The sequence below is a fragment of the Lasioglossum baleicum genome, chromosome 17, assembly GCF_051020765.1.
Source record: "Lasioglossum baleicum chromosome 17, iyLasBale1, whole genome shotgun sequence".
NCBI classification, from domain to species: Eukaryota; Metazoa; Arthropoda; class Insecta; order Hymenoptera; family Halictidae; genus Lasioglossum; species Lasioglossum baleicum.
In genome coordinates, this window is record NC_134945.1 from 6,833,323 (window position 1) to 6,845,991 (window position 12,669).

At 41.4% G+C, this 12,669-nt stretch overlaps 1 protein-coding gene across 1 annotated transcript in view; it reads right to left on the reverse strand.

Annotated features, from left to right (window-relative positions):
- Positions 1 to 549: 549 nt before the first annotated feature.
- The window catches only part of Unpg (homeobox protein unplugged), a 28,519-nt gene continuing 16,399 nt past the window's right edge, over positions 550 to 12,669 (reverse strand). The window contains exon 3 of the mRNA XM_076442036.1: positions 550 to 2,478. Coding sequence (XP_076298151.1) covers positions 1,718 to 2,478 — 761 coding nt within the window. The 3' untranslated portion in view covers positions 550 to 1,717. The remainder of the gene's footprint in view (positions 2,479 to 12,669) is intronic.

A 12,669-nucleotide genomic window follows, 5' to 3' on the forward strand; every position in this document is an offset into this window, starting at 1 on the left:
TATTTCGGAAACTATGCGAGATAGCGAAAAACTGAATGGAGTCAATCTTATTGCACATTTTGTCAGCTTTGATTTTGCATAGAATAGTCTTATCGCTAGGACGCACAGTTTCCGATATATCCGCGCTCAAAGTTCACTAATTGTGAAAAAGCTAGCTACTAACTCTTCAGCACAAGTAGTGAACTTTGAGCGTGGATATCTCGGAAACTATGCGAGATAACGAAAAACTGAATCGAATCAATCTTGTGGCACATTTCGTCAGCTTTAATTTTGTATAGAATAGTCTTATAGCTAGGACGCATAGTTTCCGAGATATAAGCGATCCTAGGAGTGGGGACTTTTAGTATGTTTACCTCGTTACTAGTCCAAACAAAGTCCCAAAGTTAAATATTGTGTTCCTTCCATTTCCCTCTACACCCCCCTTATATTCGTATACTGGACTAGGTCTGCTGTTTTTGAAATGGTATTTTCTTTTCTCGCCGAAGTAATGATCGTGAAGAGAGTGCTGGGAGGCCGGAAGCGTGCAATCAGGTACGAACGATGTTTCATAAGATATTCGCACATTTTATTGCCTTCTCGATATACACAAGTGTGCAAACCGTTTGCTCGATCGGCTTCCGCTCCGTCGTCGCAGCGTATCACTACTGTGATGCAGCTGTGGTAATCGCACGGCCAATCGATAGGCCGCCGCCGTAACATAGTGCTCCTCCACGAGCGGTGCCCCGTTTAATGTAAATTATCTACAAGTTAGACCTACGCTCGTACATCGGACATAATCTACGCGGTACGTTGTGAGAATGCTATTTACAACACCGTGGTATGTATTACTTATTTACAGTACCCCGCGCCTGATACTTGGCGCACCGGACACTCGGGCTGTCTTTACGCGGAATGTTCCTCCCTGGCCAGAAAACACCAGCACGCAACTTGCTTTCCTCGTGCCAGCTGATGCAGGACACGTTTATTATACAAAAACTGTCCTCGAGGACTATCAATGGACCACTGCTTTCATCTCGAAGTTCCGAAAGACAAGTTGCGATCACAATAAACGTGCCATTCTAAGATCCTCCTTCGCTGTTCACTCTCGCGAAAGCCAAAAGGCGACGCAAGATTCACTCACGCTGTGCACACAATCATCCTTTACCCCACTGCCTCTAGAAACCCGCCTTGATAGCCTAGCTGTCGAATAGTTATCATAATCTCCACCAAAACACGAAGTCTTGACACGCTTTCCAATTGCTGTCCAGCAGCTGCTTCTTAGGGGGTCCACCACTGGATCCTCTGAGAAGATTAGCTAAAGGGGTCCACCACCAACCCCCCTAACTCTTGTCAACTCTTCTCTGAAGTCCGCACAAACCTGCCTACGCTTCAACCTGCTCCAGATCAGGTCCAGCTGCTTGTTAGGAGGTCCACCACTGGATCCTCTGAGAAGATTAGCTACAGGGGTCCACCACTGACCCCCCTAACTCTTGTCAACTCTTCTCTGAAGTTCGCACAAACCTGCTCACGCTTCAACCAGCTCCAGATCAGGTCCAGCAGCAGCTAAGAAGCACTTAGGTGGTCCACCACTGGATGCTCTGAGAAGTTTAGCTAAAGGGGTCCACCACTGACTCCCCTAACTCTTGTCAACTCTTCTCTGAAGTTCGCACAAACCTGCCCACGCTTCTACCAGCTCCAGATCAGGTCCACAGTCCACATGGCACTACTATGGTGTTCACTACCTGCCGGAGGAGCTGAGCCCGCCCCGATGAGACGGCACGGTGAACGCTCGAAGCCCGACGGCGACTCCGATGCCGACGCCGTTGTTGATGGGCGCTTGCACCTGGCCAGACAAATTGATGGACGAGTTGACCATGCCGAGAGCATCACCCAGGACCGCTGTCGACGCGGTGGAAGCTGGGCTCTCACTGGTCGGCCTGACCCTGGGTGGCCTGGCGCACTTCTCCAGATGATGATGGTGAGACCTGACTGCCAGGCGGCTCACGTGCACCGGGATCGGCACGACGATCCTGGTGCCGTTTCCGGAATGCTGTCCAGTTGCTCCGTTATGTCTGCTCGACGCTCCAGCGGCGGCCATGCTCGTCGCACTTGTCCCGACACCACCACCGCTCAATCCAGCCTTCACTCTTTTCCATTTGGCGCGCCGGTTCTGGAACCATATCTTCACCTGGACCTCCGACAGCTTCAGAGCGTGGGCGATGTGAGACCTCTCCGTGAGGCTGAGGTACTTCTTCGCGTGGAACTCTCGCTCCAGCTCCAGCAGCTGCTCCGACGTGAAGGCTGTCCGCCTCCGTCTCGCTTTGTTGTTGCTGGACCCCGTCGCTGAACTGTTCTGCCCGTTCTCCAGCGATCCACCGGGACTCACGTTGCTCGACGCGTTGCTGGACATCGCGTCCGCCGCGTCATGCCCGTCGCCCGCCATACTCAACCCTCCGCCTTCGTCCTCGCTCTCTGCCGAAGCTCGACCGTTCTCCGAACCTGCGCACACAAACACCACGTTGTAAAATTAGACGGTCAAGAAAATTTCCTGCCCGTGCCCGAATTGCAGGATCCTCAAGATCTTCCCTAAAATGGAACCACGTAGATTTTACCGGAAAGAGTATCCACAGCAGTGGCGCATCCAGGATTTTTTAGTCCAGTCAACGAAAAGTTGTAGAGGCAAATGGAAGGAACACCACTTTTAACTTTGGGTCTTTGTTTAGACAGGGGGGCAAGTAGAAGGTCCCCTTTTTCGGTTTTCCGCGTGTATCTCGGAAACTATGCAGCCTAGCGATAAGACCATTCTATAGAAAAGTAAAGCTGACAAAATGTGCCACAAGATTGATTTGATTCAGTTTTTCGCTATCTGGTATAGTTTCCGAGATATCCGCACCCAAAGTTCACTAATTGTGCTGAAGAGTTAGCTAGCTTTTTCACGATTAGTGAAGTTTGAGCGCGGATATCTCGGAAACTATGCGAAATAGCGACAAAATGAATGCAGTCAATCTGATGGCATATTTTGTCAGCTTTAATTTTGTATGGAATGGTCTCATCGCTAGGACGCATAGTTTTCGAGATATCTGCTCTCAAAGTTCAGTAATTGTGAAAAAGCTAGCTACTAACTCTTCGGGAACTTTGAGCGCGGATATCTCGGAAACAATGCGGGATAGCGAAAAACTGGTCCGAATCAATCCTGTGGCCCATTTTGTCAGCTTTCATTTTGTATAGAATGTTCTTATCGCTAGGACCCATAGTTTCCGAGATATAAGCGATCCTAGGAGTGGGGACTTTTAGTATGTTTACCTCCTGCTCCTTTTTACCTCGGGTTGATATCTCAAATGAGTTGTTAGAACCGTCAAATGTTCTGGCAATCATAACTTAGGATGAAATTGTGCAGCGAGCAATTACACATTGATGTTTTCATGCGAAAGCACGAGTTCCAACTGATCGCTGTAAAATTGTAATTTTAGAAGTCGAACCGGAATACTGCGGTTTAACTTCGCTTTAATTGAGGATGACATGAGTCACGAGGTTCAGCGTGTTCACAGCACAGGTTGAAAATTGCGTTTAAACTTTCAAGCGATCTATAGTTTCCTCGAGACCTTATGCTCCACAAACCGAGGATCGAAACATTGTAAGTACGATTGCTGATCAGCGATTCCCTTTCAACCGGCCATAGTTCTTGATTTTTCGAAAGAGGAACAGTCCCGGCCCACCTGCCACTCATGAATACGTTAAGTGGCGCGCCATTAAGTCATTGAACGGTCGCTGCGCGGCCCGACGGAGACGACGATTAACATCGGTATAGTTAGAGAACAAGATTTAATATGCTGGATGCACGAGCTGGTTTCGTCACAAAACGTTATAGTTCCCGATCGAAGTTTTCCCTTGTGCTTCTATAATTTTCCACATGTGCCACAGCCGGCCGGAGTACGCGTGCTTTAGACCGTGTTCAATAAACTGCGATACCTTACAACTTTAATCAGCCTCTGTCCGTCTTATGGTGAAATATTAAGGGGACTGTGGTTCGTGAATTATTAACGACAAATTCAGAACTTAAGAAGCTAGAACTGATAAATCCCTAGGTTGGTAGGTTTCGCGTCCTGTCGTCGGAATTACTTTTCATAGAGGTACAGACAGTGGCGCAACTAGGATTTAATCTCGTGTGGTGGGGGGGGGGGAGGGCGGCGAGTTGAACCCAGGCTTAGGTTTTGCGTGATGACCTTTCTTTTTAGCCAAAATATCTGTAAACGGTACCCAGGGCTATTCCGCGATTTTAATTTTGGAAGCTAAACATATTTTCCCTGGCGCTCCCCCCTCCCCTCAGGGGGTGTACCACTGGATACAGACTACGCTGCTCGGTTGTGTCGCGAGGAGATCAATAAAGTGCACAGAAAATGTTACGTTCAGTTAAGAAACAGCCAGCTTTAGAAATCATAATACACCTGAGACACAGAATCGCCAGATTAGGGGAGGGAGCACGAATTGAGGGGAGGGGCAACGAATTATGGGGAGGGAGCACGAATTGAGGGAAGCGAGCACGAAGTGGAGGGAGAAAGCACGAATTGAAGGGAGGTAGCAGGAATTGAGGGGAGGTACAGCACGAATTGTGGGGAAGGAGCACGAATTCAGGAGAAGAAGCACGAATTGAGGGGAGGGGCAACGAATTATGGGGAGGGAGCAGGAATTGAGGAGAGGGAGCACGAAGTGAAGGGAGAAAGCACGAATTGAAGGGAGGTAGCATGAATTGAAGGGAGGGAGAGCACGAATTGAGGGGAAGGAGCACGAATTGAGGAGAAGAAGCACAAATTGAGAGGAGGGAGGGCACGAATTGTGAAGACAGAGCACGAATTGAGGGGATAGATCACGAATTGAGGAGAAGAAGCATTAATTAAGGGGAGGGAGAGCACGAATTGAGGGGAGGGAGAGCACGAATTGAGGGAAGAAATCACGAATTGCGGGGAGGGAGCACAAATTGAGGGGAAGAAGCACGAATTGAGGAGAAGAAGCACAAATTGAGAGGAGGGAGGGCACGAATTGTGAAGACAGAGCACGAATTGAGGGGATAGATCACGAATTGAGGGGATGGTAGTGCGTAAATGCATTTTTCCCTAACAGTCCTTAAACTTTTTAAAAAAAAGGAGGGGAAGGTAGAGTGGGGACACGAGTCTTAATCTGGCAACTCTGCTAAGACATTCTAGTCGTCGAAAGCATTAAAATCCTATCGGGCCATCATACATTCAAATCTAATTGAACGCACAGCATAGGAGATGCAATATTCGCGACCCAGAAAAATTGTTAATTATTTAGAGCTGCATACAAATAAAATGTTTGTGTGCAGCCGAATCAATAAATTCTAGCTAGAATAATTCCATTCTATGTATATTTTTTCATTTCATGCGTGTGTTATTTTCATAAAGTAATGTAAAATACATTTACTGTTACTTATTTTTTTTTTTTATTATACTTATATATAACTTTATTTTTTTATTATACTTATGTAGCTATATATAACTTTATTTATCATAATATATTTTATTACTTATTATTCATTGTTTACTTTGTATTTTATTGTTACTAACATTTACTGCTAAATATTTTTATAATTTATTTATAATTACATTGAAACGCAAATTCTCAAATATCTCAATTTAAACTAAAATGGACTTAGGCCACTTTCAAAATAAACGGCTCATATACACCCTGTACATATGTGTACACATAAAAAATTAATTCGAACCTGTTATTTCGTGCTCTACATTGTAGAATCTACAACGAGTTCATGGAATAATTGATTTCATATATCGAATCAGTTGAAATTTAATTTCGCTCACGAAAAACGGGTTTCCAGCCCATCGTGCAGTGTTTCTTTCGGCGACGCGATATCGATTTCTCGTTTGTTTCCCCAGCTTTCCGTGAAAGTTAAACCGCGGAACGACTTAATTTGACAGATAAAATTCGTCCGTCGCTTAGTAAATATTTATTGAATTAAGTCACTCTGAAATAACCTATATATGTCTCCGCACGTGAATTGTTCAAGTGTGTTTATACACAGCAATCGGCGCGATACACATACACGCACATTTGGGAAGTTACTTGAAAATTTTTTTAAAGAAATGCATAGTATATCGCATATTATTATATTAAGTGGCTTTCTCATAGTATATGGATGAAAATAAGAGTCTATTACGTTTTCTCTTTTTTTTATATATAAATAAAAAATTTTTTATATATATTTTATATTATATACAATAGAGATATTTCAATTTAAATAACTCTAAAACACCATTACTGTCGTACTAGGACATTAGCGTTTACTTGCTAGTGTCAAGTGAAGAGTTAAAATTGAAAGTGAAAAATTGACATTGAAAATGAAAATGAAGATTTGAAATTAAGAAATTGAAATGAAAAAATTCAAGTTGAAATCGAAAAATTGACGTTGAAATGGAAAGTGACATTAAAAAATTGAAATTGATGTCGAAATTGAAGTTGAAATTAAAAAATTGAAGTTGAAATAGAAAAATTGATGTTGAAATGAAAAAATTGACGTTGAAACTGAAAAATTGACGTTGAAATTGAAAAATTGACGTTGAAATTGAAAAATTGACGTTGAAATTGAAAAATTGACGTTGAAATGGAAATTGAAATTACAAAATTGATATTGATGTCGAAATTGATGTTGAGAAATTAAAGTTGACATGGAAAAATTGACGTTGAAAATAAAAAATTGACGTTGAAATGGAAATTGAAATTAAAAAATTGACGTTGATGTTTGAGGTTGAAAATTAAAGTTGAAATTAAAAAATTGAAATTGATGTCGAAATTAATGTTGAGAAATTGAAGCTGAAATTGAAAAATTAAAGTTGAAATTGAGAAATTATAGTTGAAAAATTGAAGTTGAAATGGAAATTAAAATTGAAATTGAAGAGTTGAAATTGAAGAATTGACGTTGAAATGGAAATTAAAATTGAAATTGAAGAGTTGAGAGTGAAGTTGCAATTGAAAAATTGGAATTGACATTAAAATTGAAGAGTTGAAATTGAAAAATTGAAGTTGAAATAAAATAATTAAAGTTGAAATTAAGAAATTAAAGTTGAAGTTGAAGTTGAAGTTGTAGTTGAAAAATTGAAATTGAAGAATTGACGTTGAAATGGAAATTAAAATTGAAATTGATGAGTTGAAATTGAAGTTGAAATTGAAGAATTGAAGTTGAAATGGAAATTAAAATTGAAATGGAAGAATTGACGTTGAAATGGAAATTGAAAAATCGAAATTGAAGAGTTGAAATTGAAGTTACAATTGAAAAATTGAAATTGATGAGTTTAAACTGAAGTTGTATAATTAAAGAGTTATAGTAATTTCCATGATGGTAAGTTTTAGCTTTAGCTGTCTTGATTGTTATTCGAACAAGAAAATAATGAAACAACTTGTAGAGGCTCATGAGCTATATTATCAGCTTCATCGTGAGGGTAGTTTTGAATCAGAACTGCGACGTAACTACAATCCTCCAATAAATACAGGAAAACACGAGCTTCTTATAGATCAGGTGTGGCAGAACGAAGCAATAGAATCAACAGCATGGTAACAAGTATGCACAGTTGACAGAGATTTATGCAAGCATGAAAGAAATTTTACGTGGTGGTCTAAGACTTTTACACACTGCTCTGTATATCAGAAAGACGTATAGGTCTGGATGCAATGCGCCATTCCGACGGGTGCAGGAACCGGATCGAACTCCAATTTGGCGGATGTCCAATCTCTCGCCGGGCAGAGGAGTCTCGCGAAGAGTATCGATGATACATTGTATCGCATATTTCGCTAATAATCGCGACGGTCGCGCAAACTGTTACTGCTTTTGCGTCGCGGAGCTATCTGACCGTATAAATAAATTTTCATCGTCGGTTTCACCAACTTATACGGCTCAGAGTCGCCAGATTGAATAGATTGATACCTTTTTCAAAGTCATTTCAGTCATAAATGCATAAAATCCGCTGTTTAACAATTACTGATTTCTAGCCTGCGGATCTCGTTATGCAAAATAAAAAATATATGCATTGATTGCTGGACACAGGAGCCAAATAAAAATTATAATCTTCTTTTAATTATCCTATTAAGCTGGAACTAATACATTGATGTCCTTATTATATTTCGAACAAGTCCGCTGCTTTAAATTGTACGTGCCCATTTTTGTCATGAACGCATATAATCCGCGGTCTACTGATTTATTTCAACGGTGATTGACCGATTAACGATTACAGTTGTTACGATTACATTGAAAAATCGATTAGACTAGGGGTCGGCGAACTTTTTTTTAGGAAGGGCCAGATTTTGTAAAAATTTTAGGCTCGGCGGGCCAAATAGCAAACATGAAGATATGAATGGTTACTTTTCTCACAGAGCAAAAAAACGTTTATTTTTTTATATTATGAAGTGATACTTTTACATAATGCTTATACAAGTTTTATTAGTGAACTTTGAGCGTGGATATCTCGGAAACTATACGAGATAGCGAAAAACTGATCAGAATCAATCTTGTGGCACATTTTGTCAGCTTTAATTTTGTGTAGAATGGTCTTACCGCTAGGACGCATAGTTTCCGAGATATCCGCGCTCAAAGTTCACTAATTGTGCTGAAGAGTTAGCTTCACAATTAGTGAACTGTGAGCGTGGATATCTCGGAAACTATACGGGATAGCGAAAAACTGATTAGAATCAATCTTGTGGCACATGTTGTCAGCTTTAATTTTGTATAGAATAGTCTTATCGCTAGGGCGCATAGTTTCCGAGATATAAGCGGAACACCGAAAAAGGGGACTTTTAGTATGTTTACCTCTTTACTAGTCAAAACAAAGACCCAAAGTTAAAAATTGTATTCCTTCCATTTCCCTCGACAACTTTTCGTTGACTGTACTAAATAGCGCGTAATTTGATTTAATTTTCATGTAAAAAACAATATCATCCCGCGGGCCGGATGAAAAACAAGCGGAGGGCCGTAGTTTGCCGACCCCTGGATTAGAGAAAATGATTACTGGCCAACACTGATAAAGGGGAAATGATATGTTTCGATAAACCATGTGAAAGTGAACCGGTACGCGAACGAAGTGCACAACAATGTTTTACGGAGTTGGATATTATCGAGGATATGTATTTATCGAGTCGGCGGAAGTTCGAGTTACACTTGCCGAGCAGCTGGCTCGGGATCGTGGACTTAATGGCAAAGGAAGGGATAGCGAAATAGAGATGTAATGACAGTGTTCGAGCGGATCGATCAACTCGATTCCTGGACAAAGTGTAAAGACGCTGCGCGAGGGACAACACCCGAACGTTTGTCCGTGAGACTCGCGATGCCGCGCCGTGAACGTTTTCCCTTGCTCGCGGAAGCCTGCGGCCCATTCAATCGAAACTCTTTGAATTAGTGAACACGCGGGTGCATTAAACTCTTACGTAGCGTCTTGTTCTAGGAATTTTACGCGTCGCTTGATCAAAGACGAGAGACAGCCGTAAACACGAAGATCACTCGGCACGCAAGCTCGACGTGTTACCCACATATTCCGCATCTTTAGGAATAATCTACCCTAATGTGTAGGCGGAATTTTATGCGTTCATCAAATGAATGCGTGTATTTCCAAACCGGTGTTGTTTCAAGTATCAATATAGTCCAGTCAATGAATGCTCGTAAGGGGGGTGTAGAGGGAAATGGAAGGAACACAATTTTTATCTTTGGGTCTTTGTTTGGACTAGTAAGGAGGTAAACATACTAAAAGTCCCCTTTTCGGTTTTCCGCTTGTATCTCGGAAACTATGCGTCCTAGCGATAAGACTATTCCATACAAAATTAAAGCTGACAAAATTCGCCGTAAGATTGATTATATTCAGTTTTTCGCTATCTCGCATAGTTTCCGAGATATCCGCACTCAAAGTTCACTACATAATTGTGCACGTAGAAGGTTCCCTTTTTCGGTTTTCCGCTTATATCTCGGAAACTATGCGTCCTAGCGATAAGACCATTCTATACAAAATTAAAGCTGATAAAATGTGCAATAAGATTGACTCAATTCCGTTTTTCGCTATCTCGCATAGTTTTCGAGATGTCGCAGCCCAAAGTTCACTAATTGTGCTGAAGAGTTCTTTTTCACAATTAGTGAACTTTGAGCGCGGATATCTCGGAAACTATACGTCCTAGAGATAAGACCTTAATATACAAAATTAAAGCTGACAAAACGTGCCATAGGATTGATACTATTCAGTTTTTCACCATCTCGCATAGTTTCCGAGATATCCGCGCTCAAAGTTCACTAATTGTGAAAAAGAAATTTTTGCCTTATTTGACTAGCTAACTCTTCAGCACAATTAGTGAACTTTGAGCGCGGATATCACGGAAACTAAATTTCTAATAGCCAGTTCGAATAATTAAATGGTTCTAACCATGGCTGCCACGAAATCGTTAAAAGCATGTCAGCCTTCCAAGCGTTAATAGCGAATACGGAGTGTGTTTTTAGTAAGTACAAAAAGCCAATTCGGTTTCCTAGAATGCACCAGATTTCCCGCAAGATTTACCGTTTCCCGATTTTTTCGTATTCATTGCCCCATCAAGAACCCCGTGGCGACCGACATGACAAGGGAGGATCGGCTTGCGTTGCTTTTCCCAAGAAGAACCGAAAATCCAGCGAAAAAAAAGAGAGGATGTCCCCTCGTGGTAGTTCGATCAGGCTTGGACCCTTCGATTAATCGATATGGTTAATAGACCAACGAAATATGGGGTTCGTACAGCCGGAACAGTCCGGGGAGACGTTCTTCTACCGTTGATTAACCCTTAGCTCCCGAATGGTGACTCTGAGGCGCCACTAAAAATTGCTGTATCACTATTCCAAATATTGTTGCAATTATTAAATATAATCGACAGAATGCGAATTTTATGCATCTATGATAAAAAATGTTTAGGAGTAAATTACGATTGTAAATGGTAATTAATCCTAACGAAGCGACAACAAGATTAGGAACAACTCTCGATTTGCAAGACATTTAGACAAAATTGAGTCAAGAATATTTATATCATATTTTAGCTATCACAAGCCAATTGTTTCAATGATAGAATCATAGAAAATAATAGAAAAAATAATGAACGATCAAAATTTGCGACGCGAAAAATGAGAGCGTATGGGAAATGCTATTTGTCCAGTCAACGAAAAGTTGTAGAGGGAAATGGAAGGAACACAATTTTTAACTTTGGGTCTTTGTCTGGACTAGTAAGGAGGTAAATATACTAAAAGTCCCCTTTTTCGGTTTTCCGCTTATATCTTGGAAACTATACGTCCTAGCGATAGGACCATTCTATACAAAATTAAAACTGACAAAACGTGCCACAAGATTGATTCGAATCAGTTTTTCGCTGTCTCGCATAGTTTCCGAGATATCTGCGCTCAAAGTTCACTAACTGTGCTGAAGAGTTAGCTAGCTTTTTCACAATTCGTGAACTTTGAGCGCGGATATCTCGGAAACTGTGCGTCCTAGCGATCAGATCATTCTATACCAAATGAAAGCTGATAAAACGAGCCACAAGATTGATTTAATTCAGTTTTTCGCTATCTCGCATAGTTTCCGAGATATCCGCGCTCAAAGTTCACTAATTGTGAAAAAGGTAGCCAACTCTTCAGCACAATTAGTGAACTTTGAGCACGGATATCTCGGAAACTATGCGTCCCAGCGATAAGACCATTCTATACAAAATTAAAGCTGACAAAATGTGCCACAAGATTGATTCGGACCAGTTTTTCGCTATCTAGCATAGTTTCCGAGATATCCGCGCTCAAAGTTCACTAATTGTGCTGAAGAGTTAGTACCTAGCTTTTTCACAATTAGTGAACTGTGAGCGCGGATATCTCGGAAACTATGCGTCCCACCGATAAGACCATTCTATACAAAATTAAAGCTGACAAAATGTGCCACAAGATTGATTCGGACCAGTTTTTCGCTATCTAGCATAGTTTCCGTGATATCCGCGCTCAAAGTTCACTAATTGTGCTGAAGAGTGAGCTAGCTTTTTCTTGCATACACGAGTAGTCCTGGTGGTTAGTCTGTTGTCTAGTTATTGGTAGCGTTGGAATAAATCGGCGGTCGGCATCGAATGGAAGGCAGTTAAATAGAGCAATCAGAGAAGTTCCCACAGAGACCGCATTGGTTTGCCTTGCGGTGTGTCGCGCGAGTCGATGAATGTATCTATTTCTGCACGTGTCACATAAAATTTCAATCGCTGTTATTAACTGTCTTCCAGCCGGTCTCGCGCCTGACGTCATGAGAATCTCCGATCGATACGGCTAGCTATTATTTGGTCACTTTACCACCAAATCGGCGTTAGTATTTAATGAGCAGACAGTATGGCAGAAAGGTAATCCAATTACCGTCGCCGTTTACCAAAATCAGAGTGTAGAATGCTACGGTGCTTGTAGTGGGACGCGGACGGTATTGTATTACGAGAATAGCTACTATTTTGTACAGGGTGTATAAAAAGTAATGGGCATCCGTCGTAGGGGTGAATCTACACCTCTGGATAAGTGAACATTTGTGAAAGAAACTTGCCGCAAAATTGTTTACAACAAAGAAGCAGCTTTTACATGAATACCTTCCACTCAATGATTGATTATGATGACTGAATGATTAACAAGCCTGCTATAAAATGCTTCTTATTGCATTA